This window comes from Suillus subalutaceus (assembly GCF_016647625.1).
Source record: "Suillus subalutaceus strain FC151 chromosome Unknown DFJ58scaffold_215, whole genome shotgun sequence".
Taxonomy (NCBI): domain Eukaryota; kingdom Fungi; phylum Basidiomycota; class Agaricomycetes; order Boletales; family Suillaceae; genus Suillus; species Suillus subalutaceus.
In genome coordinates this window covers 533-27,222 of record NW_024540464.1, presented here as the reverse complement: position 1 = coordinate 27,222, position 26,690 = coordinate 533, and the positions used below count along the sequence as shown (strand labels likewise).

General features: G+C 47.1%; 5 protein-coding genes across 5 annotated transcripts; 3 read left to right on the top strand and 2 right to left on the bottom strand.

Moving 5' to 3' along the window:
* Nucleotides 1-2,735: 2,735 nt before the first annotated feature.
* Nucleotides 2,736-3,349, bottom strand: DFJ58DRAFT_735463 (uncharacterized protein; the record flags this gene model as incomplete). The annotated part of the gene is made up of 3 exons (XM_041386640.1): nt 2,736-3,149; nt 3,184-3,290; nt 3,337-3,349. The coding sequence occupies 3 exons, from the start codon at nt 3,347-3,349 to the stop codon at nt 2,736-2,738; spliced, it is 534 nt and encodes a 177-aa protein (XP_041236558.1).
* A 6,616-nt stretch (nt 3,350-9,965) lies between these two features.
* Nucleotides 9,966-10,386, top strand: DFJ58DRAFT_820326 (uncharacterized protein; the record flags this gene model as incomplete). Its single annotated transcript, XM_041391959.1, is given in 3 exon segments — nt 9,966-10,228; nt 10,240-10,332; nt 10,347-10,386. A coding segment is annotated over 1 exon segment (234 nt), but the record flags the coding sequence as incomplete, so codon positions are not given.
* Nucleotides 10,387-13,125: 2,739 nt separating this feature from the next.
* DFJ58DRAFT_750028 (putative aminoadipate reductase) lies at nt 13,126-17,265 on the top strand (the record flags this gene model as incomplete). The annotated part of the gene is made up of 15 exons (XM_041387711.1): nt 13,126-13,155; nt 13,208-13,642; nt 13,696-14,059; nt 14,115-14,422; nt 14,478-14,620; nt 14,654-14,696; nt 14,753-14,859; nt 14,909-15,124; nt 15,179-15,340; nt 15,393-15,557; nt 15,609-16,152; nt 16,199-16,477; nt 16,534-16,683; nt 16,733-16,990; nt 17,047-17,265. Exons 2-15 carry the CDS (start codon nt 13,334-13,336, stop codon nt 17,263-17,265), a joined length of 3,267 nt encoding a protein of 1,088 aa, XP_041236556.1. The 5' UTR covers nt 13,126-13,155; nt 13,208-13,333.
* A 344-nt stretch (nt 17,266-17,609) lies between these two features.
* DFJ58DRAFT_908574 (uncharacterized protein) lies at nt 17,610-21,616 on the bottom strand (the record flags this gene model as incomplete). Its single annotated transcript, XM_041395114.1, has 17 exons — nt 21,480-21,616; nt 21,359-21,424; nt 21,205-21,306; nt 20,900-21,144; nt 20,595-20,853; nt 20,462-20,542; nt 19,972-20,408; nt 19,495-19,915; nt 19,111-19,442; nt 18,988-19,058; nt 18,791-18,932; nt 18,534-18,729; nt 18,391-18,483; nt 18,237-18,339; nt 17,839-18,183; nt 17,732-17,788; nt 17,610-17,679 (listed from the first exon to the last, which is right to left on the bottom strand). Exons 1-17 carry the CDS (start codon nt 21,550-21,552, stop codon nt 17,610-17,612), a joined length of 3,093 nt encoding a protein of 1,030 aa, XP_041236555.1. The 5' UTR covers nt 21,553-21,616.
* Nucleotides 21,617-25,586: 3,970 nt separating this feature from the next.
* DFJ58DRAFT_735457 (uncharacterized protein) lies at nt 25,587-26,057 on the top strand (the record flags this gene model as incomplete). The annotated part of the gene is made up of 1 exon (XM_041386639.1): nt 25,587-26,057. The coding sequence occupies one exon, from the start codon at nt 25,587-25,589 to the stop codon at nt 26,055-26,057; it is 471 nt and encodes a 156-aa protein (XP_041236554.1).
* Between the last annotated feature and the right edge of the window lie 633 nt (nt 26,058-26,690).

Here is a 26,690-nt window from a genome sequence, read left to right as displayed (position 1 = left end):
AAACAAGCACAGTAACATTATGTATAGCTAAACAAATGTACTACTAAATCTTACAACCAGTGATCAACTTGTAACCATATATAAGAATGCATACAAGCATAATGAGACATATAACATCCAAGACATGTAATGACAACGCGAGAACATAATGACAACGGCATGAGAACACAATGACAATGATGTGAGAACTTGATGATGACAATGACACACAATGACAACGATGGCACGAGACCATGATGACAAAGACGACGGCGCAAGAACATAATGATGAAGATGACAGCGCAAGAACATGATGATGAAGATGACAGTGCAAGAGGAACATGATGACGACAATGATGGCGCGAGAACATGATGACAACAACGATGGCGTGAGAACATGACAATAACGACAATGGCACGAAAACATGACAACACCAGAAGTCAGGTACCAGCACTGGCAGGTCTGCCACCCTGGGGGGCATTGAGCTGGGCCCACTGAATCCGGAGGCATAGAACATCCACTTCACGCAGGCAAATATCTACTTCTTTAGCCTCCTTCATGCGCTGATGAACTATGGCAGCGTCTGAGCACTCGTTCAAATGCTCCTCACACATCATATCATGCTCCTTGTCCTGGCAATTAGCATTTAGTGTGACCATAAGACATTCGTTCTTGAGTTGATATAGGGTGAGTTTGTCAGAATGCATACTTTCTAAGTCGTCGTTGAGCATATCAATTTGCTCGCAAATCTCCGTCCAAAGACGTTTTGAGGCTGAACTTGCTGGTGTTGAGATGGATGTTTGTGTGGTTGGGGAGGACTGTTGAGATGACAGCTGTTGAGAAGAGTGTGACAATGGACATAACCCTGACGATGCCACAGAGCCCAATTTGCTCTTTTCATGCCTCATCACCTGGCTAACATGAGACTTGAATGAACTGCGATCGTTTTGGACCAAAGTGCGGGACATCTGTGGCATCTGAGAGGTAGCAGGAGGGGAGGGGGGGAGGGAGGCTCCTGGCATTTCTTCCCAGCCCTGGGTCTTGGCGGGCTGTTCAGGCTGATAGTGTTGCTGTCGTCATGTGTGATTTCATCCATCCCATCCATATGAAGGTCCTCCATCTCATCCGCAAGAGAGTTGTCATCATAAAGGCCGTCATAATTATAATTGTCATTGAGGGAAGGAGTGATGGGAGAGTACAGTGGCTCAAAAAACTGTCCGCATGTTTTGACATTTTTCACTATCTATGATATTGTGTGAGAATGAACAAATTCCTCAAGGACATACTTATACCACATTGTAGTATGGCTTCAGGGCTTTTATTTGAGCCCTACACCGTGGGAATCGGCGGAGATATGGTGGAGATATAAGGCTTATAAAATGATGACTCATGTGGACAGTTTTTTGAGTGTATATTAAAACTATATAAATCATTATTTATGACACCATAAAAATCATGCCACTATTATATAAATTATAAAGTGGTGTCATTATGTTATTTTATGACTATATCTAACTATATAAACCAGAATATCTCATGTATCATAGTCATAATCACCATGAAAAGCCATCTCCTCTGCTCAAAGAGATAATATCCTCTCTCTGTCTTATGCTGGCCTCTCTGCTCGCCAAATTTCCTCTAGAACTGGAATATGCAAGTCCACTGTGGCCAAGTTCATCAAAGAAAGCCACCCAGACAAGGAAAACTCTTGTGGAGGACGTCCATCCAAGCTTACCTCTACTGACAAAAGGGCTATTATCCAACATATCACTACAGGAAAGGCTGATAATGCTGTCCAAGCCACCCATTATATCAATTCCACCATCACTACCCCTGTCTCTTCACAAACTGTGAGGAATGTTCTCAAGGCAGCTCATCTCAAGGCAGTAACAAAGAAGAAAAAGCCTCTTCTCTCCATCAAACATAGGCAGAGAAGACTAGCCTTTGCCTTAGCTCATCAACACTGGACTGTAGAGGACTGGAAGCATGTTATATGGTCAGATGAGACCAAAATCAATAGGATTGGGTCAGATGGGAAGGTGTATGTATGGAAAAAGAAGGGAGATGGCCTAACAGACAGAGAGGTTAATGGGACTGTCAAGTTTGGAGGAGGTTCTTTAATGGTATGGGGCTGTATGGGATGGAATGGTGTGGGAATGCTTGCTGAGGTTGAGGGGAAGATGAATGCTGAGCAGTATGTGGACATTTTAAATGACCACTTGCTGCCTAGCTTGGCAGAATCAGGGATTGATGAAGAAGATATCATTTTCCAACAGGATAATGATCCCAAGCACACATCCAGAAGAGCTAGGGAATGGTTTGAAGAACATAACATCAATGTTCTTGACTGGCCAGCACAGTCTCCTGATGTCAATGTCATTGAACATCTCTGGGGAACACTCAAGAAAAAGCTTCAAGCCTATGAAAACCCCCCTAAAGGAGTATGGGAGCTTTGGGAGAGAGTAGCAGTGGAATGGGGGAAGATCACAGCTGAGGATTGCCAGAAATTAATTGAGAGTATGCCTAGAAGGATAGAGGCAGTAATTAAAGCCAAGGGAGGTCATACAAAATACTAGAATACCTGGTTATTACTGTAAAATACTTGAGTCAAAAAACTGTCCGCATGAGTCACCATTTTGTGAGCCTTGTATCTCCACCATATCTCCACCGATTCCCACGGTGTAGGGCTCAAATGAAAGCCCTGAAGCCATACTACAATGTGGTATAAGCATGTTTTTGAGGCATTTGTTTGTTCTCACACAATATTATAGATAGTGAAAAATGCCAAAACATACGGACGGTTTTTTGAGCCACTGTAAGTGCCGTCGTGAGACATGGAACCGGAGGGAAGTGGCAGGAAACAAAAAACAGGGGAGCCAGCAGAACTGTTGGTGTGAGTACCTGGGGGTGAGGGTGCATAGTTCCATTGCGAGGGGCTACCACCACTGCCTCCAGGAGCAGGGGGACTGTAGAAGAATTGGGGGGAGGCAGATGGTGCCATGGCGGCACCACCTGCATGGGCGCTTGGGGGAGGATAGCCGTAAGCAGATCCAGTTGAGGACCCAGCAACACCGCCAGCTTGAGCATTTTGGGGGAGAGGCATGTAACCAAGTTGCATGGGAGAATCAGGATCAGTGCTGGAGGAAGCAGAGGGATGAACAGCACCACCCTAAAGGACAGGTGAGAGAAAAGAGATCACCCACATGATCAATGCCTGGCTTTGATGATGATGTTTTGGCAGAGAAAGACAGATGGGAGCCCCAGATGGAGTAGAGCTGATTGTACCAGGGAAAGTCCTTCTTGTATTTGCCTATAAAATTGATTAGGAGAATTTTTGTAAGGAGGAGAAGACTCACGGTGTAAATTCATGCTTGTCTCTGAATCAATGGGCACAATGCTTGCGCCTGTCAATTTGAATTCAGCGCGAATGTCATGAAATTTCGTGCAGAGGTTTTGATCGGTCTGATCAGCATCGATGTCAATAAAAAGAGGGGGGGCCAGTTACGCCACAATGTGATTACCTACAGAGTCTTGAAATTTGATGGGATTTGACGCATAGAGCGGCCCATATTGAGGATCGTCAGAGAAAACAACTCTTGCAATGAAAGTGTGTATTTCATTTTTGTCTTTACCTGAGGGCCGACCCTCAGCTTCATGGTTGGCCAGATTCCTTTTTTCACTGGCTGAACAGAATGCGGCAATCCGGTGCACTTCCAACAAGGTGGTCAACCAGCCTATTGGTCCACTGGGGAACTGATTGCCAGCTGATAGAAATAGTGGGGGTAGTATCTCTACCTCCTCTGCCACGTGTTTTCCCCTTCCACAGTGCAGAAGGAGCCAGTGGTGGGTCCATAACTTTCGGACCAGTCCTGCAACGTCGTGAAGAGATGATTTCAGAGAGTGTCCCTAGTCGTGCAGAACGATGAAGTCATGGTTGTAGGGCAGGCATATCTTTTAGAACTCCGCATCGATGCCGGTGTAAGCCGTAGTAGTAAGCCTTAAGTCAAGATGAACTTTACCGAGCTTTACCGAAGTTTACCAAGCTTACCGAGTTATCAGGAAATTACTTTGAACACCATTACTAAGTGACTGAAAAAGTTTGCTCTAGTACCTGTACCGTGTCCTCTTCGCATTGGTTGTTGTTGTTGGCATTTGGCATCTCCAATACCTTTCTTGTCTCTTCTTGCTTCCTGGTACTATACAGTGATTCACCTTCGTCACTCAGCCACACGATTATGTAACAACTCCATTTGGTATTAGTAGCAACCCGCTTGTATGATTCTCCTCAGCGTTTGTTTCCCTCTCGCTGAGGTATGTTGTTCTCACATAGCGTATATACACTTGTACTTACAGAGCCCAATTCTGACTCGCTGTAGGTACTGAATATAGCATTTGTTTCCCTCTCGCTGAGTTCTGACTCGCTCTAGCCATCAGCTGTGAACGCGTCATACAAAGTTGCGTAATGATAACCCAGACAAAGACCGGGTTGCAGCATGCGTAATCGTGCTGACAAGCCTCTATTTGTTGGACCAGGAACCAAGTGGAGCCATCATGCCCATCAGACTTGCAACTAGTGTAGGGGGCAGAAAGGAATTGGCCTCATGGCAATTGGCAAAATGGCAGAACGGCAATTGGCAGAATGGCAGAAGTCGGCAAAAAGTATTATGAGCGTTTTTGGCTCTTTTCCACTATGTTTCTACTACGGCAAAAATAGCTTTGACCACTACATCGAGGCTACACCTTCTGACATCAAAAGTGCATCAATATTCCACCCTGATGCACTCTCTGAGCCTTGATTGAGTACATCAATCTCTTCAACGCATGATACCTCTGTCAACCCTCTAGCTCACTCAGGCTCAAGTCAATGATGCCGCTCGGCGCTATCCAGAATGTCTGGTACATCACCTGCAATCAAACTATTGCCTGCCCCGTCGTTTTCTCACAGTTGGTCAGCTTCTCATGTCTTGCGCTCGAATCTTTTGCTCACATCAACTCCTTGTCAGTCATTGATTCCGAACCTGCAAGATAGTCTTGGTCATCAGAGTCTGCTGCGAGGGGAGGAATCCAAGCAACCGATTTTTGCGACTTGTCGGCAAAAGCAACATTGAGTTCATGTTTAGGACAGGTATATGTGTGTGTTCGACAAACAGGCTTCCCAGCTTTGGAGTCCATCTTTACGGTACAGGAAGTATGCATAGCTTGCATGAAGTGATTCAAACGGACTGAGATGAAAAGTAGTGCTTGATATCGGCCATGTGAGGTACAATTGAATGGATGTGAGCAGTAGTTACATTTGAAAAAGTAGTGTTTCGAGTTATTTTTGACTTTCTCCCTGCAGGGAAAAAGTGGTCAGACACGATGTTTTGGACATGATGGCACTTGGATTTTGGGGCCATGGTAATTGCCAACTTGCACACCAAGATACATCAACCATATGTCAAATTTCTATTGTTTGTTAGTAGGAACAAGTACTAGGTTATCATAGTTCTGCCGACTTCTGCCAACCACCTTCGACCTACTGCCGGCAATTGCCGCCTGGCAATTGCCACTGGCAGAAATATTTCATTCTGCCAACAACACTACTTGCAACGCCCAGATCTGTACTACCCTTTTCTAGCTAGGTTCAAGAAACAAGGAACTACATAGAAACTTGGGACGAGTCATGACCCGTTTGGACCTCCCAGTCTCGCATAACAAAGGAAGCTGGAGTGTGTCACACGGTTGGCTTCAGTATCGCTGAGTAGTCTCAACTTTCCCGTACTGTGCACCTGCTCAGGCTGGCATCCGAGTCGACATGAGACAACAGTGCACCGACGATCGCGTTTCACCAGTTTCTTTTCTTGTCGTTGTCGTAGTGCTTAAATCAGGACGTACAACTTGCAACGAGCATGCTGTCGATGCTCCTCGATCGTCCTGGTACAGAGTCTTTGCTCTCACCATCTATGCGTGCCCCTTGTTGCATCACTAGGCCGCCTGTATTACTACTATTGTTGAACAGTGGACACAGCTGCACACCACAACGCTAACACCATGAATCTCTCAACTCGCCAAGGCCATCGAATTTTTCAATGTGAGGTAGGGATTCACTGTCGACTACCCGACAAATCAGCTACGGACTCGCGATCTGTCAACGTTGTCCTTCACTAGCGCGCTAGTTCTGGTCCCTAATTGAAGGTGGCGGTGAGAGGGTGGACATATCGTTACCCGCTTCCTGCTTCGCGGTTAGCATTGGATTGTGCGGGCATGCTCCATCACCAAGACATGATGCGAGACGTTCTGGTTCATTCTGCACCGCGGAGATGTGAGTATGGACTGACGCAACATGCATGTGCACAGACCTGTTTCTCTTCAAAACACCATATCAGTCCCACAACAATACTCTCATACTCCCTGCAAAGCACTACCCGATAATCATTAAATACTTTTAACATTGGGAATGTTAGACATCACTGCTAGTTGACACTTGCGTGCGGTCAAGGAAGACAATCGCAGGCATGCTGGTCACTGCATCGGAGTCAGATATGAGCTGAGCGTGATATTTTCGAACATCGAGGATGAGGCGCGGTCCCAGCACAAACATTTGCACGAGCGAGAAAATTTGAAGAACACCGCCATAAATCTGAGTGCCCACAGTAGTTGAGTCCTATGAAAATGATGAACGATAGTCGCATGCAGAACAGTGACAGATCGGCGTACCAGAATTGCCGGAGACAGATAGCCGAGTTGGAAGCAAGACACAGTAACAAAGCTAGCACATGCACGACTTCAGCGCCAAAGAACAACCCCGTTCGAAATATGAGCAAACCTTGCAAAGTAAAGCACATGTGATTTTATCAACACTGTGAAGCAGTCCCCGATGGTCCGTCTCGTCCATGGTTGTCGCAGTTCACGAAAGTGTTTTCCAGCTTTCCAGAGTGCAAGGCACAACGTGAGGACCTCCCACGTGGTGCCGAGCAACCAATACTCGGCCGTCAGAGGTACGTTTCCCCCAATGAGACACTGAGGCTGACAGTAGCTGCCAGGGATCATAAGGTCCTCTGATATTCGTCCCATGAGCTTGATTCACTTCAATCTTTCGTCCATAGATAACCTTACCAACTGAGATATGGCGGGTTTGTATCGCAGTAATCACTCCACAGGTAATCGTGATAGCGAGAAAGATCACAACGAGAAAGATAAGCAACTTTCTCGATTGCTGATACATGGCAAATAACCGAGTGATCATGATGACTTGCATGATATCTCAGTCAAGTCGATATCACTGAGGTATTGCAGATGAGTAGCTCACCCCCCAGCATGCCATTGATGACAAAGGATATGCACAATGATGCAGAGTTAATAATTTCACCTGAAAAAAACGTGAGCCTCGAAGAACCGCACAATGCAATTAAACTCACAGCTGTGGGACTAGTTATATTAAATCAACAAGCCAATCGAGAATTTCACTCACCCCTACAGAGAGCAGTTAGTGTGAGAGAGCGACAGGCATAGTAGAATGCTCACTGTATTAGTTACGGAGTCTGACGGAACAATTGCTGGATGCCCCAGGTTAGAAGAAAGAAGTGCAGTGGACGTTATACATACTAAACACAAACACACTGATTGTGAAAGATCGATCAGTAACATATCACCAACTTGTTGGGCAATCATACACAGCATATAACATTCCAATGTAGCGCACCTAGAAGACTTTGAAGTAAGCCCAACCTGACAACCGCGCTTATAACAAGGCAGAGTTACGTACAATGAGAAAAAGAGCAGTCATGAAGGACCAGCGCCGCCTCTGCCCCGAATTAATTGTATTGTCCTGTTGCTTTTGTGATTGGGACGCTGCTCACCCAGATCAGTTCAATCTAGTATAAAACCATTCCTAATGAGATAGCCACTCGGTAATTGCGCCAACCTACCTCTTGTCCAAATGTCAGTGCTGGAAATATCGTTCAGTCTGGTTCCTTCTGGTTCTTCAATGTTATATTGCTCACCCCACTCGTATGAAACCACAACAGCAGAGGCAGCTACGAAACCGCAGACAGGTTAGATCGGGTATCACTGACACTGTCAGACCAGCTGTCCACGAACCTATAAAATAACTGTAAACACGATACGAATCGATCTGCGCCCACCAACTAGAATAATCTGAAACTGATGTCATCAATTGGGGAGATAGGTGTGTCGGAGTGAGTGGTAAACTCGGGGAATATATACTGTAACAATATACTGCCATCTAGCGTCTTTATCGCTGACATGTGCAGTACGGTATGCACTGACCGGTACCGTGAATGTTCGTTCCTCTCGGATCCCTTTCGACCAAAGCAGGCATAGTGGTCTGAAATCAAGTAGAAAGGGAAAGTCACTCCAGAGTCACTCGATCGACCACCCGGGGATCTGATAAGCAGTGTCGTGCACACGGAGTGTTTGACCACCCGAACACTGTTCGTAATTTGGAGACCGTCTCCAATGTTCTTTACCCATGCCCGGGAAGCGTGACAGCTCGTCCAAAACTCCGGGGTCTTTTAAGACTTTCTGTTGGCAAGGAAAAATGGACTATTCCAAACGCAGCAAACAGATGTCTAGCCTTATTTAGCACCCTCTTCCACTCAGCTCGCAGTGCAATATAGGCCCGTAGTGTAACCGACCGGAAATGCACTGCACTATCATACTTGTCCATTACGCAGGCACTGATTAAGCTTGGTCTAGTGAACGGCATCCCTATCCCTAATTTAAAATGAGACGTCTAGTGGAGAAAATACGCCTCAGACGTGCCTGTACGTGCGCATGAATAATATTGAATATACAAGAAGCCCGGTTTTTGGCACAGGCTCCATGATAAAGACCAACCAGTGCCGGTTCAACGTTCATCTCCAACCAGTATAAGCACTAGCTACAAGTTCATGGTAACCAGTTGAGTCATTCGGACCTTTCCCGGCGGTTCCTTCGAACAACTTCTGAGCGGAAAAAGTCCGGACACCCTCACGTTATTCACAATGACTCGAAAAGACCCCAGACTCTTGCTCAACATCTTCGCCACCAAGCAGTGCTTGTACATAACGGCCTCAACATATCCCCTGCATACTTTCCTTTCCTTAACTTCAGCTTTCGATATTCTCCTCGTCACGTCTTCGACATGTTAACTTCTTGCATTTTTTTGTGTATTAGCTCCGCTTTATTGACACTTTGTAACAAATGCAGATTCGATAATATATGGCCCGTAACGCGCTCACTGCAAACCGTTGACACCTGCATGACTCCAGCAACCCAATACTGGGTAATATCAAACTAACAAATTCGCGCTGCTAGCACTATACCGTCTTGCAAGCTTTATACCTGAAGATTTCAAGATATACGGCATGCATATCCGGCCGCTACGAACGGCAATGAGCAGGCTCAACCGTGACTGCATGAATTTGACACTTCTAGGTGGCATCGTGAGAGGACGAGCTTTTGACGACCGAGCGGTGCAGAGCACTGATGATATATTCAGGCGTCACTGGGCATCGGCACTCGCGATCGTAATTTCACTCATACCCAGTGCATCACTCTTACTCACGCAATTTGATTTTAACGACGATTTGGCTCTATCGCAGCACCACCCTGTCACACAAAATCCAGTGGCATAACTTGCAGGCAACGGACATATTGTGGCATTACGCCACGCATCATGATGCACTGTAGCAACCAGCGCCCTGAATAACCATGCCATTCACGCCAGTGCCATCCTGCACACTTGTTGATACCCTTCGACCAGATAACAGGAGCCGTACATGTGGCCGTAGCATCATGATACTATACACAATTCTATCACCGCACTTGTGACTAGCGAGTTTGACGACTCACTCCTTCCACTCCACCTCGCCCGTGTTCCTGTCTTGTAGTTCAGTACTCTCGATGGTGCACCGTGTGGATGATGATAGCCTAGGTGCCACCCAAACCTCAGTCTACCCAACCTACAACAAGACACTCTGACCCATTCTACGGCCTCGAGTAGGTTTCGCAGTTATGTGCTCAGTTACCCATCTTTTTACCTGTCCAGAGTACCCCCGCTTCTTCTAACTCTCAAATAAAGCTCCCCCATTTTATCGCATATGTACTTCATCGCACTAAACTCCATGCTTCCGTAACCTTCGCTGCTCTCATCCTGCTCCAGGGATTCAGGGCACGCTTTATTAAAATTTTACGGTCGTCGGTCACTCGCAGTTGTGCAATGTGCGCCCTTGTATAAGACTATCCATCAATAGTATCGTATTCATTGCAAATTCATCGATGTGCTTACACGCTAGGATACAAATAACACAAACGTCCAAACGAAGTCTAATTGCCACCTCAGCAACAGGAAGCGCCACTTCAAGTAATGGAGAGACATTAAATACGGTAGCAGGGAGAGCCAGCGTGCGGGCAGTGGGGATACATGCCAGTTGAGGATTATATACTGCTCAGTGATGGCTGCAACATTAACTTGAGGTGAAGATGTTGAGCAGAGTTTTGGGTCTTTTCATTGTGAATAACATGAGGGTATTCGGACTTTTTTCTCCAGACGGGAAGAAAGCGGTTGGTGGTGGTTAGGAAGGGAAATCGGGTCCATTTTGCGACGACTTTGCACATGTTGAATCAGTGACCTTGAATATGATGTGTAAAGTCATTGCAAAAGGGACTTTGGCAAAGACTGCAAGGAAGTGGAGCGTAGATTCAAAGGAGGGAGGTCGCAGTCCGAAGTCGTGTATTCACCCGCCAAACTTGACCATGTGTGTGGCTGCTGGATACGACCCTTCGTCTGTCCCTAGTCGTATTTTGCCTTGCTTGGACCCCGGATGAGAAACCCCTTATCTCCGGGTCAGTCGATTTACTCAATTAGGACTTGGAATTACTCCCCATGCCTTTGCAACTTGTATTCTCTTCGGAATGATGGCGTCCTCACATAGACTGGTGACCAGCCCCTCTATGAGACAAACCCTCGATAGAGGGACTGGTAAATCTGGGTTTGAATTTGGATAGTGCGCGCTTTGGAGTAATCACATGACTGAAAAGCCTTGTCGGGAGTTAGATAAGTCTTTGCTAAGTTCTCGATTACATACCGAACGTGTCAACATTGCTCGTCGACTCCGGCAGCGATCAGCTCTGTTCCACTGGCCGCTGCAGGGCAGCGTCACGTTGCACTCGGACAGCCCTATTTATGATTTGAATTCAAACTTCGGCTTCTTCTGAGATAGTACTGGTCCTAAGCGCCTGTTCTTAAGGGGGAAATGTCTCAAGGATGGTCCTGGGATGACGGGGACCTCTCGATGCTGATTGATACTGATCTGGAGACATTTCAGAGGTGAAATCGTCACACTGATAGTGTCCGGACGAAATAGATTAGGAATTATGAGACACAAGGTCTTTCCGCAGCCTGTACCGGCTGTAATTATGCTGTCACGGCCATTCAATGTTGCAAGAATGGCTTCTAGCTGGAATACTTGTGGAACAATGGTTGTAGCCGTGAGGATGTACACGAGCAGGCAAGCGCGTAACACATCCGTCTTATCCTTGTCACTGAGGGTTTCGATATAGTCGGTAGGGAGCCGTTCTTGCCATATTAGCGAACGAGCAAATGAATCTAGTCTTTCCATCGAGGCTTCCCGCACAGCTTGGATGATAGAGTTCACGTCCATTGGAGTTGTAGAGTAGATACATACATTAATGACGCGACCGCGTTTGCATCGCATCAATATGAATCAAACATTAATTTCAACATTTCAAATATTCACGTCGAAAATTTCAGTTTTCTTATTGGCTACAGGTCATGTGATTACTCCAAAGCGCGCACTATCCAAATTCAAACCCAGATTTACCAGTCCCTCTATCGAGGGTTTGTCTCATAGAGGGGCTGGTCACCAGTCTAGTCCTCACACCGGAAGACAAGTGTGAAACCTCGACAGCGGCCAGCCCATCCGAGTCAGTTTGCCCTTCCACCATATCAGAATAGTGGCTTGCGTGTACTTTTAGGCAGATGGAATGCTGCTAGCCATTACCTGTTGGGACTATAACGCGTACTCGTCTGCAACAATAAATCTTGACGACCTGTTGGATGTCAATGTGTGTTGACAGGCGTATCTCATGGTATTTCATTCTCACTATGATGTCTGAACGCGTTCGCCCAGGGCAACAACGTCAGAAATTCGATGTAAAGTTCATAAACAAATCTCATTGCATTTAAATACTTTCTGGGCTTACGCTACACGACCTCTGGTCCGGCCATTCAAGGTCTCCCATCCGGTATTTCGAGATGTATTGTGACCCACCCCATCGTCCTCATGTACGTCGTAAATGCCTTGTGCTGTATTGTCCTCACCTCATATTCTCAGTTTTTGGCACGACCCGATGTCCACGACACGCCATCCCGGCCTGCCTTTTCCACTGGGCTCGAAACCTTCTATCTGTCAGACCAAGTGTGCAGAGTTCAACCTGCACGAGCGTCGCACATTAATAGTCGATGTTCTGTATGCTAAGGGGAAAGGTGTATGTCAATTTTTTGTTTTACAACTCCATCTCATATCACGTAGAGGAATGCTTCAGCAACAGAAAAATGGTTCCAAAAAACGCTACTGCATGCAGTTCACGCCCTCCCAATAGTACGGTCACGCAGCAATCCAGTAGCTTGGCTCAAGCCCAGTCATTTTCGCCACTGCATACTACCGTCTCCACCCTACCGCACCTTCCATCGTCCCTAATACAACTCCGAGCACTAATCCTCATGCAACGCTGGACTCGCTTCTGGCTCTTGATTTGTCATACCTCTCACGAGTATACCGACGGTCATCATTAATCTACCAATCCTTCACGGCGATCTATCCTGTCACTGACATCCATGATATTATCTTCAGTACATACAATAAAGGCATAACGCCATTTATTGCATACTTTATAACCCACGCACTATACTTACCATTTTTCACTGATTTTGTCTGTGGTACCGTCGGGAGCTCAGGCGGAGCTTCCTTACCTATGTTAGCAACGATGGAGTGGTGTATCCGCGACTGTGTGCCCGTGTGCCGCGAGCAAGGCAAGAAGTGGTGAGGAGCACTACACTACGACAAAATCCGAAGGACGCCCAGCGGCTCGCTAAACTACGGTGCTACTCGGCTGCTACTCGGCTCCTACCCCCGGGGTCCCTTACTCCAACGACTTGGCATCCAACATCAGTAAGCAAACATCTTTCCTCAGCTTGGAGGTACATACTTAGATCCTTATCAGATTTTCTCGCAATGATGAAATGCAATATCGCGGGGTTCTCTTCGAGATGCCGCTTGAAAATGACTACTTATTCACGCATGGTATTTCGTGTCAGATAGTCAGCCTAAGCGTGTACGATCGTTCATCATGGGCGCTTCATATAATCGAAGTTATGTCAATTGCCCTCCCCTCGATGGATCTCTGTCCCTCCCTGAATTGGTGGAATTCAATGCGCAATATAACTCGGACGTTACTTTCTTTGTCTATGACAAACCTGACAGTAATGATCTGGTCTCTATCTCACACTCAGACTTCCATCGAGCTTGCCATCGGGCCGCCCAGGCAATTAGAAAAAGCGGCGCAGGCGCAGACAAAGAGGTGGTCGCCCTCATCGGGATCTCTGACACCCTTCTTTACCAGACAGTATTTATGGGTATCATCTTCGCTGGGCTAATTGTGTGTACATAGAATCTCTGAATGAGCGGGCTTCTGATCACTGCTATTTCAAGCCATTTGCCATGTCCTTTCGCAATTCGGCAGCGGCAGTCGCGAGCATGATGCAGAAGACAAGATGTCGTCGTTTAATCACCACTCAACACTCTCTTGCTTCTCTGATCGACGGAATCAAAGCGGGTTTTGCGTCTCGTGCTACTCAAATGGGTCAGCTGCAGATCGACGAGATGCCGGCGGTGAAACACCTGTACCCCGCGCTCGTTAGTGGTACTCCAGACGAGGCCATTGTCCCGTACTCTTCCCCAGGTTCGCCGTCGTCTGAGAACGATGTATTGTTCTACTTGCACTCCTCTGGCAGCACTGGTTTCCCCAAACCCATTCCGATAAGTAACCTGACTGCCATCCACTGGTGCATAACGCGTGAGTCAGTAAAGTAATCTGCACATCAAACAATGCTAAGATAGAGTGGCGTTAGCATGTGTTCTTGACCACATCGACGTTGCCGCTCCCATTCGCATCGGTACTGCGTCCTTGCCATCATTCCATACCCTTGGTATATATCTTCAGCTGCTCGTCCCCATCGCCACCCTGAGCAGTGTGTCTATTTACCCGCCTACATCTTTCCTCGATCCCTTGGCGACTCCTGTAGTACCCAACTCGCAAAACATCTTGAAATCTGTACTCAAGACGAAATCGGACGCTTTGGTAGTCGTGCCTGCCTTTCTGGAACAATGGGCGTTTTCGCCGAGTGCTGTTGATATTCTGAAGACGCTCGAATATGTTGTAAGTCTGTTATTGATGCTGTGACAAGGAATCACTCGCGTTGATACCAATGCAGGCTTATGCTGGTGGTCCTCTCGCGCCCAAGATGGGAAATGCCCTGGTGAACGCAGGGGTCAAGCTTTCTTGTGCTTACGGCGCTACAGAATTTGGTATCCCCACTTATTTCATCCGAAATTCAGTCGACCAAAAGCTTTGGGAGTAGGTGCGATTTGGACCAACTTCCAAGATCAGATGGGCCCCACAGGACGACGGCACATATGAATGTCAAGTTTTGGTGCGTCTCCAACTTGATCTTTAAACACCCTCTCAGCGTTGAACGCTTTATCGCAGACAAACCCGACACATCAAGTGTCAGTAGAGAATCTTTCGGATGTCAAGGGTTATGCTACTTCGGATGTATTTGTCAAGCATCCGACGATAGAGGGTTTGTGGAAGATGTGCGACTGAAATTCGTGTTATTTATTTTCTCTAACATTTTCCTTGCAGCGTAGGAAGGATCGATGACGTTTTGGTACTCTCGTCTGGGGAGAAGACAGTACCAGCTCCCATGGAAAGTATCATCTGCGCCAACCCCTACGTAAACGGCACCGTCATCTTCGGCCGTGGTCGTAATCAAGTTGGGATCCTCATAGAGCCACGAGTAGGGTGTGAAATTGACGTTGATGACGAAAAGCACCTTGCTGAGTTTAGGAACCGAGTGTGGTAAGTCCACTACAAGATCATATGCTGCTGTTGAATTTGAAAATGTTCTTGAAGGCCAGAAATAGAGGAAGCGAATAACGAGGCTCCTGCGTTCAGCAGGATATTTAAAGAGATGATTCTTGTGACACACAGTGAGAAGCCCATGCTTCGAGCCGGAAAAGGGACCGTTACCAAGAAAGCAACCGTCAACCTATATGAGGAGGAGATCAATGCCCTGTGAGCATAGTACCCATTCGTCACTCTGTCAACTAGACTTCACGGGCGACAGATATGAGAAAGTGGAGGGCAGCGCTAGGGCAGGTATCGATGTACCTTTGCCTATAAGCTGGACTGCAGAAGACGTCGAGGGATGGCTCACGGTCCACGCTACTGCTGTGAACGCCGACAAGGCAGTCGATCCTGATACAGACCTTTTTGCTCAAGGCTTTGACAGGTGGGTCGAAAAACAGTCAAGGCTAGTAATCTGCTTACTTTGTACATCTAGTCTCTCTGCGACATTCCTTAAAAACCGCATTATCGGCTCTCTCAGCTCATCTTCAGATCGCGACGTTCAGGCATCAGTATTGCGGATTGACCAGAACATCATATTTTCAAGTCCTTCGATTCGCCGGCTCGCGAGAAGCGTCATTAATGCAGTATTGCAGCAGAATGGTACAGGTACCGTCGACGCCAAGGCTGATATCGAGAACATGATCGAGAGGTATTCAGTTGGATTAGGGAACTCTGTCGCCGAGGCCAATACCACTCTAGTTAATGGGTGCAGCCAAAGCGATCATGTGGTTGCCCTGACCGGGTCTACAGGTGGTCTTGGCTCATACCTGCTTGCAGATCTACTCCGGCGCGAGGATGTGTCTGTGGTATATGTCTTCAATCGCCCATCAAAGGGGGCATTCATACAACAACGACAGGAAAATTCGTTCAAAGATCGCGGTTTAGATTTCACCCTGCTTCAGTCAGACAAACTAGTGTATGTAGAGACTGATACATCCAATGATCGCCTAGGTCTAGATAAGGAGTTATATCAGAAGGTTTGTTTCATGTCCAGTGTCACCGAATCAACTAAAGACAGCGTAGATCTGCACGTCTGTCACCGTCATCATTCACAACGCTTGGCGACTCGACTTTAACCTGGCGCTCTCGTCATTCGACCCTCATGTGCGCGGAATGCGGAATCTGATAGACTTGGCACTGTCTTCTCCGCGTCATCCAAAGCCGCGTTTCATGTTCACATCTTCCATCTCATCTGCTCAAGGTTGGGATAAAGCGAAAGGACCATTCCCTGAAGAAATACAATACGACGCAGGCGTCGCAGCAGGTCCCGGCTATGGCGCGAGCAAATATGTTTCGGAAAGGGTAAGTCACAAGCTACTTCGGGGGGCATGGATTCTACGAACACTGTTCCCAACAAGGTTCTCGTCAACAGCAAGTTGCCGGGATCATCATTCAGAATGGGACAAATATCAGGAGGGCCCCCACGAGGAGCTTGGTCCACGACAAACTGGCTACCGATCATCATCGAATCAAGTGTAAGTCTGGGCGCGCTTCCGGAAGCTAAAGGAGTAAGTCTGTCACTATCGAGGGTATTTATTCATGACACGCGCGGTTTAGTTTGTGTCTTGGATCCCTCCCCACGCCATATCAAATGCTATTCTTGATGTAGCTTTCACGAAAGAAGAACCTCCCATCGCGGTGAATTTGGTGCATCCGCGACCGATCGCGTGGAGGACGTTGATGCAGCCCGTCGCAGATGCCTTGGTTGAGCGTAAAGTGACAAGTTACCCACTACCTCTCGTGTCATTCTCGGAGTGGCTCGAGAAACTTGAATCGAGTGCGAAGGACTTGAGCGAAGAGACCATGAAACGCATCGTACGTATATTTCGATAGCTGGCCACAACGTTTTCCCAACTAGTCTTCAATTGCAGCCTGCTATCAAGCTTCTTAACTTCATGCGTTTCATGGCTCGATCAGACATCACGATCAGGGTGTCTGGAGAGATGGGCTCCGAAGCGGGTGGCGTGGCTTCATTCGCCACCACTGTAGCTGAACGTGTCAGTCCAACGATGAAGGAGCTGGAGTCGCTGTCTTCGGCAGACGCGGCACAGTGGGTGGATTATTGGGTAGCAATGGGGATGTTTCAATGAGTGTATGAGTAAGTGGCGATCATCCATCATCCTCTCGTCTTTAACCAACATATATGGACGATCAGAACTTGGGAGATCGTGCTTGTAGTTGGAGCTTTTTCAAGAAATGCTGATGGGATGCAACTTCTGGACTTTCCAGGTTTCGTCTGTTTGCTCAACCAGCTGTTTATATCTAGAACTTGAAGGATGGACAAGACAAGAAGAAGGGGTAAACCAGAGAGATACACGAGATAGACGCACAGCAGTTGACTACAGGTGGCGGGCCCACCAATACATACTAAGCCCTCAGTAACAACAAAAGCAGCTGTACCAAAGATGCTGTGTAGCACGACGAATTATAACCATTATCTCCTCATAGGATCAACGAGCCTCCGAGAAAAAGCATCGCGGCATTGATAATGAGTCACCTCTCCCCTGAAAAATGGGGACATCGGAAAATATCGGCAGAGGCAGATATTAGACTCACCTAGGAGCATGAACTGCGATGACGCTGCTACCCAGACGCTTATGGCATTGGGGACAGCTTTGCACAAGTCATTAGACAACATCCACGCGAAAGAAGATTGCAAATACATTCTACTGTCCGTGACTCTGACACGCCTAGACTCTAGCAGCATCAGTTTCCTAGCAACTTGTTCATTTCGTGCTTTGTGGATATCGCGGATGACGTGACTGTCGAAAATCGGTGCTCGTAAAGCTTCTTGAAGGAATGGGCGCACGTCGCAAGCGGTGACGAGGGGAGGAAGAAGTTGAAGAGTTTCGACAGAGTCTAAGCGAGGACTATGTCGACTGATCAAGTCTAAGGCGGGCTGCAGCAAATTCGGCGCTGCTTTATCAGTCGGACGGAGGTAGAGCCTAAGAAGAGTCAAGAAGACGCTTCTGGTGACTCCGTTTGGATTATATATTCGCTTGCAGTATCTACGACGGGGTCAACGAGAGATCAAGATTGTAGCTGGGAAAAAGAGACATACTCTTCGGCCTTGGCATAATTCTTGAGCTTGTAAACGTAGAGCTCCAGAGCATGTTCGTGCCTTTCCATACGGCCCAGCAACACAGCTCGCGCTTCGTAAAGATCTACAAAATGTAAGCATCAACATCTACGGTGAGTGTTATTCTGTAACTGACTCTCCGACAGTAAACCATACAGGCGATCGGGGCGGTAGTGATCAGTGGTATCAATGAAACGAAGGAGCGTTGAGTAAACCTCCAACTCTTTTACTAGCGGAAACTGGTCAGAAAGTTATCGGCCGGAAAAAATAACAACAAACCTTCGTCTCCTCGTTTGCGAGCACTTAGAGTCATGTTCAGATAGAGCTCTGTCAGCCGATCATGGAATGCAGGACTCTCCTCGCCTTTCTCATCGATCAGATATTCGATGTAACGAGTAGATATGGTAGGGTCAATCTTCTCAAGGTAATCCGTTACTTGGGTTCGAGGGAGTTCAACGTCGTCAGATGTAAATATCTTGGATGAGACAGATAATTGTCAGCAACGAACCGGACAAAAATATATATACAAGGATCACCTCGAAAGCCATGTGACGGTCGGCTTCAAAGATCCAGCGGGAGGACTCAAATACTTGGTTGATGTACTCAGGACCAAGTTTTCGCAGGTAGGATATGGACGGATCAAGCTTGTCTCTCATGTCCGTTTCCTTCTCACTTAACCTGTGCAAGACCATTAGTCCGCAAGTGCAATCAGGTAAAAGACATAGATACTCACTGTTGGAGGAGATTGAGAGCCTTAGCATGCATCTTCTTTCCATTATAAAGATATATAAGCTCTGCAAATTTCTGGTAACGTTAATAAACGCTATGTTTGAGTGCATGCGCACGTTGGACACACCTCTCGTGCCCGGAGCTCCTCCTCAACCTCTGATACTTCACACCAATTGGCCAAACGACAAAGTGCACCGAGGAGGGCCGGCTGAGTCACGAGATAAGACTTGAAGAGCGCTGTGTCTACAATCTGCGCAAACCGCACAAGCTGCTCTGGAGTCAACAGAGGCAAAGGGATGTTCGGCAGTGCAAATAATTCTTCGGTCGACGTCTCAGAGAGGAAAGGCCACTGGTGAGACTGAGCTGGTGCAATGTGTACTGCTGCGAGCGCGCCTGCAACTTTCGGACGACGATCGGTAAGATATCGCCATAGAGCGTCCACCGACCGGCTGAAGTCATCTGGACAATTTATTGACGCGACGAGTCAACGAAGACAAAATATCTGACTGACCTACTTGCTTTACCTTCTTCTTCCCGCTAATGGACACGGTATCATCGTCTTTGTCTTTCGAGGAGGATAAAAGTGCCACAAATGCGGCTCCCCGACGAACAGAAGCCTTGACTGCCATCGCAGGGGACGCTGCCTGCTCCAAAAGTTTCTCTTTGCTTTCATTGCTATCATTTTGGGACTTTGTTGACATGGCATCATCGTTCTTTGGCGTGAGTGACTGCTGGTTTGCAGGACCCCCGAACAATGGTATCCAGTCATCTGGAGGAACAGAAAGACGTCCGGCGATGCGCTCAGGATAGAGAGCAACGACCTTGGCGGGGTTGAGATCGAGCTCGATGAAAGAATTTATTGCATCATCGAACTTTCCTAACCGGAACTGGGACACGGCGTGGAGGGCGCGAATCAGGGTTCGTCGTTGGTCCTTCAGAAGGTAGATGGCGTTATGCCTGTCACTCAATTGTATAATTGAAGACGAACCTTGTCTGATAAAACAGCTTTGTCTAACGTATCAAGCAATGATAGTGCGTCGGAATAGAGACAGCGCTGAACAAGTTCATCAATCTGGTCTCCCCATGACCTCATCTGAATTTGCCATATCGAGCTGCCCTCGGAAGTTGCTACTGTGCGGTCGCTCGGAGTAGCCACAAGGAAGAGAGGTGCTTTGGCGGCAGGAGAAGACGTCAAGAGTCTAATTGTGCAAGTGGCGGCAGAAGACGCTGATGATGTGGGTAGGAAGGGAAGAGTTTGGACAGGTTGCATTGTCAGTGACGATATGACTTGCACAACTGGAGAGGAGATGAGGGATGACTGAGGAGCAGCTGGAGCGCTTCCAGATGGAAGAGAAGCACCTCCGCTCTCCGGTACCGGGACAGTACCAGGAGGAAGTATTGAGAATATATATGGGTTGACAAAGGCTAGACAAGACAATCAGAAAACTGGGAAGAACTGGGCAGATTGAAATGCTGACCAATTTCATCGGGTGGACTTGGCCAATCAATCGTCGCTGGCTTTGTCTGCCTTCCATCAGTGCCGATGATAAACCCCTGGTCTGCCGGAAGCTTCAGCTATCCATTGTATCGAATATAAAACTTGTATCATACTGTCTTTGACAATGAGTGCCTCGGTATCGCTCAGCCGCACCAACCCAGGTTTGGCTCTGGCTCCCAGACCAAGGGACATGTACCCAGTAAGCCCAGAAAATGCGCCCATGGAAGTATTCGCGGGTATAGGTGTGGTAACGTCAAGTGTCGTGAGCTTACTGATGGAGAACAGAGCATACTCGGTAGGTGAGTACGCAAAGCAAACATTATCGCTGTCAAGAAACACCGCAACACGCGGCGAGTGAGGAAGAATAGCTTCCTGCTTGCTGGCTTAGATGGGTCTTACAAGTGCAGCAAATTCGTACCTTGATTTCCTGTGCTTCACTATCCTTCCACGTGTATATCACTACCTTCCTTCGGCACCCGACTATAAGCTGCGTCACCATCGTAGGAATCGGGCCTGCCCTGCCAGTATTAGCTCCACCTTGGGCACTACTTGGGTCAAGGTTGTGCACGGAAGAGTGAACAGCGAATGTCAATGCACCCTTGGCTCTTGTAAGTGGTGTTGGAGGAGCAAAGTTCGGGAGAGGATACAAAGTTAGTATAGTTTCTGAGGATGGACATGCTTAATTCACAATACCGACAATGATACTTATGTTATTGATCGTACCGGAGAGGGAAACCAGAGAATTGACATCCTTGATATAACCCAGCTGGTCAATAGATCTACGAGACAGACCCTTCTTAGTGTCCACCAAAGTTGATACATTCTCTTGGTGTTGAGATGAGTATATCAGCGCTAACAGCATCCAACAGCAGCATACCAGAAAGTTCGTTGTACTCGTAGATGAAGAGACTGCCTGTTGCTGTTCCAACATACAACTTGTCACCTGAAGATACGACAATTGAGTATGCTACGCCTGCAACATATTCGAGAGAACTTGCCCTGTGCAAGTAAAGCCTCTGGTCTTTCTTTTAATCCGCTGAGGACTGTATTCGGTGGGTTGAACGGCGCCATGTGTCGGGATGATCACTGGCAGGTCCTGAACGGAGGGGAGGGGACATCCAATATTGAATATTCGAATCACGCTTATTGCCATAAATATGGCAAGCCAGACAGCCGCGCTCCCTTAGTCAGTGTCACGCGTCCGTAATAGGCAAGAGGACTTCGTGCACCTTCGAGTCATCCGAGTAGCAAATTTGGTTCCGTTTTGAGCAAATTTTGGAACATTGTTCAACGGAACTTCAACCCATACTGTAGATCTGCTTCGAGCCTCCGAATCATTTGATTGATGATTTTCCTATGTCAATGATGACTCGCGCTCACTCGCTGTGGCACGGTCAGAGCGCTAATAATCGCCGGCGCCACTACTACTACTAGTATGTGCGTGACCTCCTGCGTGACTATCTATCTATGTACCGAATATTGTGGTGACTTGCTTTTCATCTTTATATAAGCGTTTGGTGGCTCCGAGACGTAACTCTGCTGCTGAACTTCTCCGTGAGCCTTTTGCTCAGTCGAGCAAACGCGCGCGCGCTATCTCGAATTCCTCGCGTGCCAAACTCTCCGGGACAGACCAGACTGAATTGCAGTTGTCCTGTTGTCTCGCCCCTGTTCCAATTTCCTTGTTTTCTTGAGGGGCTTTCTTGCCTCCCGTCGGCCCGGGTCTTGCTGCGGCAATCGAAAGTATCCGCCCCGCATCAACACAAAACAGGAGCGCACGCAAACTACACATCAGAATGATATGGCTCGGTCTGCCTTTTTCAATTCTCCCACCTTTAGCTTCCGGATCATCCTCGGTCGTTTTGGAAGAACGACCGAAGGAGTGTTCATCCATGAGACTTCAGTGAGGCCGAGGAGGTTACATCATCTGCCTGACCGTCAGACTCACTATGTCCTTAGCTTGCGTGCATTCTTCTGGCCTCCAGCTCCATCAATGTTTCATTTGGTGGTGAATCCTGACAGTTTTGGTTAGTCCATCGAGAATCTAGGTTGGCACTGTACACATCTCAGGGATATACTGAGACGATCCGCACGGGGCGTGAAGGTGAATTCTATTTCATGGACAGACTATCACATAAAAAGGAGGTTTTGGCACAATGACCGGCCCTAGTTAAGATGGATCTCTGAGGATCTATACACTGCAAAAAGGTTGTCAGCAGGTTTCGAACCGACTGCAAGAGAAACAGATTTTGATTCTGTTGCGGTGACCACTTGGTTAAGATCAGTTAAGATGAGCCTCCGAGGAATCCATCCATGTGTGAATGTCAAAGTGTGTTCCAATGGAAAAAAACCTTGTCGTCGGCAGGTTTCGAGCTTGCGCAAGTCCGACACAAACATATTTCGATTATGTTGTAGTGACCACTTTGGCCAGGCGAAGTTAGAATGAACCTCCGAGGAAATGTCCATCACTGAATCGTCAAGGCGTGTTCTGAGAGAAAAAAATCTCGTCAGCAGGTCTTGAACCTGCACTGGTACAATCCAAGAAACAGATTTCGATTCCGTTGCAGTAACCACTTGGGCCAGGGCGAAGTTGAGATGAACCTCTGAGGAACTGTTCATCAGTGAATCTTCAAGGCGTGTTCGGATGGAAAAAACTGGTTGGCAGGTTTTGAACTTGCACTGGTAGTGTGAGTCCAAGAGACAGATTTCGATTCCGTTGCAGTAACTACTTTGGCCAGGGCGAAGTTGAGATGAGCCTCTAAGGAACTGTTCATCAGTGAATCTTCAAGGCGTGTTCGGATGGAAAAAAAAAACTCATTGGCAGGTTTTGAACCTGCACTGGTACAGTCCAAGAGACAGATTTTGATTATGTTGCAGTAACCACTTCAGTCAGGGTGAAGTTGCTCCGAGGACTCGGTCGTGTTCCGATAGAAAAACAACCCTGTTGTTTGGCAGGTTTCGAACCTGCGTAGTGCAAGAGAAACGAATTTTTATTCCGTTGTGGTAACCACTTTGGCGAGGACGAAGTTGAGATGAGCCTCCGAGGAACTGTCCATGTGTGAATCTTCAAGGCGTGTTCCGATAGAAAAAAACCCCTGTTCAAGTTGTTAGGCAGGTTTCGAACCTGTGAAGTACAAGAGAAGCAGATTTTGGATCTGTTGTGTTATCCACTTGGGCCAGGACGCTTGCTGGCCAAGTTTAGACGAACCTCCGAAGAACTGTCCAGTGTCGACAGGTTTCGAATCCGCACCACAAGAGAGCAGATTTCTAATCTGTTCTGGTGCCAGACGGTTAGCTATGACTACTCAAGATGGGCCTTGAGAAATCCATCCATGAGTGAATGTTCAAGGCGTGGTAAAAGGAAAAGATTGTTTGTCTAGCAAGACTGGTTAAGATAGACTCATTCGGTTACGAGTCGAAAAACATCATGCATTGAGTGACAGTCACAGTAGAATCACATGGGATTAGCAATCATTTACCAAAAATGAAATAAAAAGACTAGTTTGCGTTTAATTGGATGAACACAAAACATGCCAGGAATAAGCGAGTCAGGGGCTGGCGTTGGCGCCGTCACAATATGACACTAGTACTGCGGAAGTGAGAAACTGATCAGACCTGGAAAGGGTACGAAAAGACGATGTAAACAGTATCTAAACAGATGTAGCAAATGACACGGATTCCGAGGTGTTAGAACCTGGAGAGATCCTCAATTCAGACTGTTATCCAACACTGGAAAACTCGACGTTGCAGAGGTGCACAGAAACAGTAGAACCTAAACCATATGTCTGATTTGCGTCTGAATACAATCATATTTGACTCGGATTAGCATCTGGTTACAAATGTGCGGATCCCTATGATTCTGGGGATTTGCTGGCTTCTGGTTGCTTCGCATTGGCTTTTCCCCATTCCCCTCATCCCCTCGATCATCTAATGATGTATGGGGCACAACGCCGCCCTAGTGGTGCTCCTCCCAGTACCTTCCCAAATCAAGACAATCAGCCAATGAATGACTCAAACTCAAATCCATACCGGTTTGGTTCCCCACATCAGTAAATCACAAATTTCTCCACAGAATGTACACAAATCATGTTCCCACGACAGTGAGCCACAGAGTCCACAGTTCCGCCAAAGTCACAGCCAACAGTGGCTGCAAAGTATACATTGTCTCCAGTTACTCACAGTTCTACAGTATAATTCAAGAATTTATCAACTAATATAGGTAGTAGTTACATAGTACTTTTCTCTAGGTCTATACAACTCAGTTTCGTACGATATGACTTGGCTTCAAATTGAATGATCAAACTTAAACAGCCGCAGTGAAGATAGTTTAAGATCTGAGTGAGACGCATATGTTCATTCACGCCTGAGAGGACATACAACAAATAACACTGCATAGCGAAATATTCATGCAACAACAGCATATACATAAGTTGAGTATCATAATAATGTGAAGAGGGAGCGCTCGGATCAATCAAGCTGGACGGTGAGGTGACGACCACGTTCAGTATCTTCTACTGGGATAATCAACCTCCTGCATCAAGTTTCGTATCGTTAGCTTACCAGTTTGTAGGCGGCCATCGCGTGTTTGAGTCGGATGAGGAAAATGACTCCATCCATTCTTCTTAAATGCGATTCGCATGCACCCTAATCCAACATCCGCGTCCTCCAGTCGTTTTTCTGCTTCTTCAGCTCGATATCGGAGTAAGTTTGCCAACACTTCGTTCTCACGTATTATACAGTCCGCCAGTGTCTTTTGCGCTAGATAAACTTGCCGCTTAGCTCTTACAAGGTCCAACACCAGGTTGGCCTCAGAGTCGGTTGGATCCTGTATGGACTGTTAAAATGTAAGGTACATCGAAAAAGTGAATTTCAAGATCGACATCACCAAGGAATTGACAGAATGAAGAACATTGTATATGTCATATGCACCCGATGGTCCTTCGCGATGATGTAAACGGGAGATCTGCTCGTCCATCCCTGATGCGCGTGCTGATAGAGATCGCAGTTTGGTTATGTTCATGGTAGTATTGTTTAAGTCAGTATCGGAAAATGCCGAAATATCGATCAGAAGGTTAATGATGACTGTCGTATGTCTCACCCTTACCCTTATGCCTCAATGTCCATCGTGCGGAAAAATTCTGAAGGACCACACATCTGTCGCTCGCCATATGAGCCAGCCCCGGTCTGGCTGCAACACGTGGCTAGAAGATATCATCAAGCTTAATTCCCTCATTCCACCCTTGGACCCAGTGAATATCGAGCACGACATTTCTCATGAACCAGAACTCGGAGGCGAGGCGATGGTAGTTGACTTTGGTGATGATGGCGGTGAATTCGGTGATGAAGAGAATATCATGGGAGGTGGAATTATGGATGATGTCATATCCCGTATTCTGGACCTACGTCCGATGATGTTCCCACGCCTTCCGGACGCCTTCCGGATGCACATCCGGACCTCCATACCCTTATCCATGACTCCATACCCTTATCCATGCCTGCAGTCCTCCAGTCCACTATCGGTTCGGATCCGTACACCTTCGTACATCCATATATCCATACCTTCGGACCTCCGCAGCTAAGCCTGCTTCATCCACCCTTGATCCCATCGGATCCGAGCTCATCCTACCTGAGACTTTACCTTCCCTAGACTACCGGATGATATCCATGATCTATATCCTAGTCTCGTCTTCACCTAGATCTCCGGATCCGCTCATCCGATATCCAGACGCCTCATCCGATATCTCTAGACCTCCGGATCCGACCTATACTCATATCCGAAGCTCAAACCTTAAATCAGCGTCTATCTCCTTATGGTAATCCTCTTGACTCCGGACTTCGGTTATCTGTGTTTCCGTCTTGCTTATTGATCCTTGTACTTTGTTCATCTCCGAGTTCATTTGTTTATGTTCCGTTCATACTTACCAATATGTTTCCACATGCTCGTACATAGCATTTGTCTTCAGCTTACTGATCCTCTCGGATCCCGTCCAGTATATAAACCTCTGTACAACTCCTGTAAAGTTTCCTCAGTTCGAATATCATCTTAGATTCTGCTCAACATAGACTTGCTCTCTCGCATCCTAGACTTCACTCATTCTGATCTCGGACTTCGGTCCATCTTAGTATTGCCTTTCCTTAGGCCTAGGGAAGGATTCCCTAGGCCAACCTTCCGGTCCTCCGGATTTATCCTTCCGTCTATATCCATGCTTAGG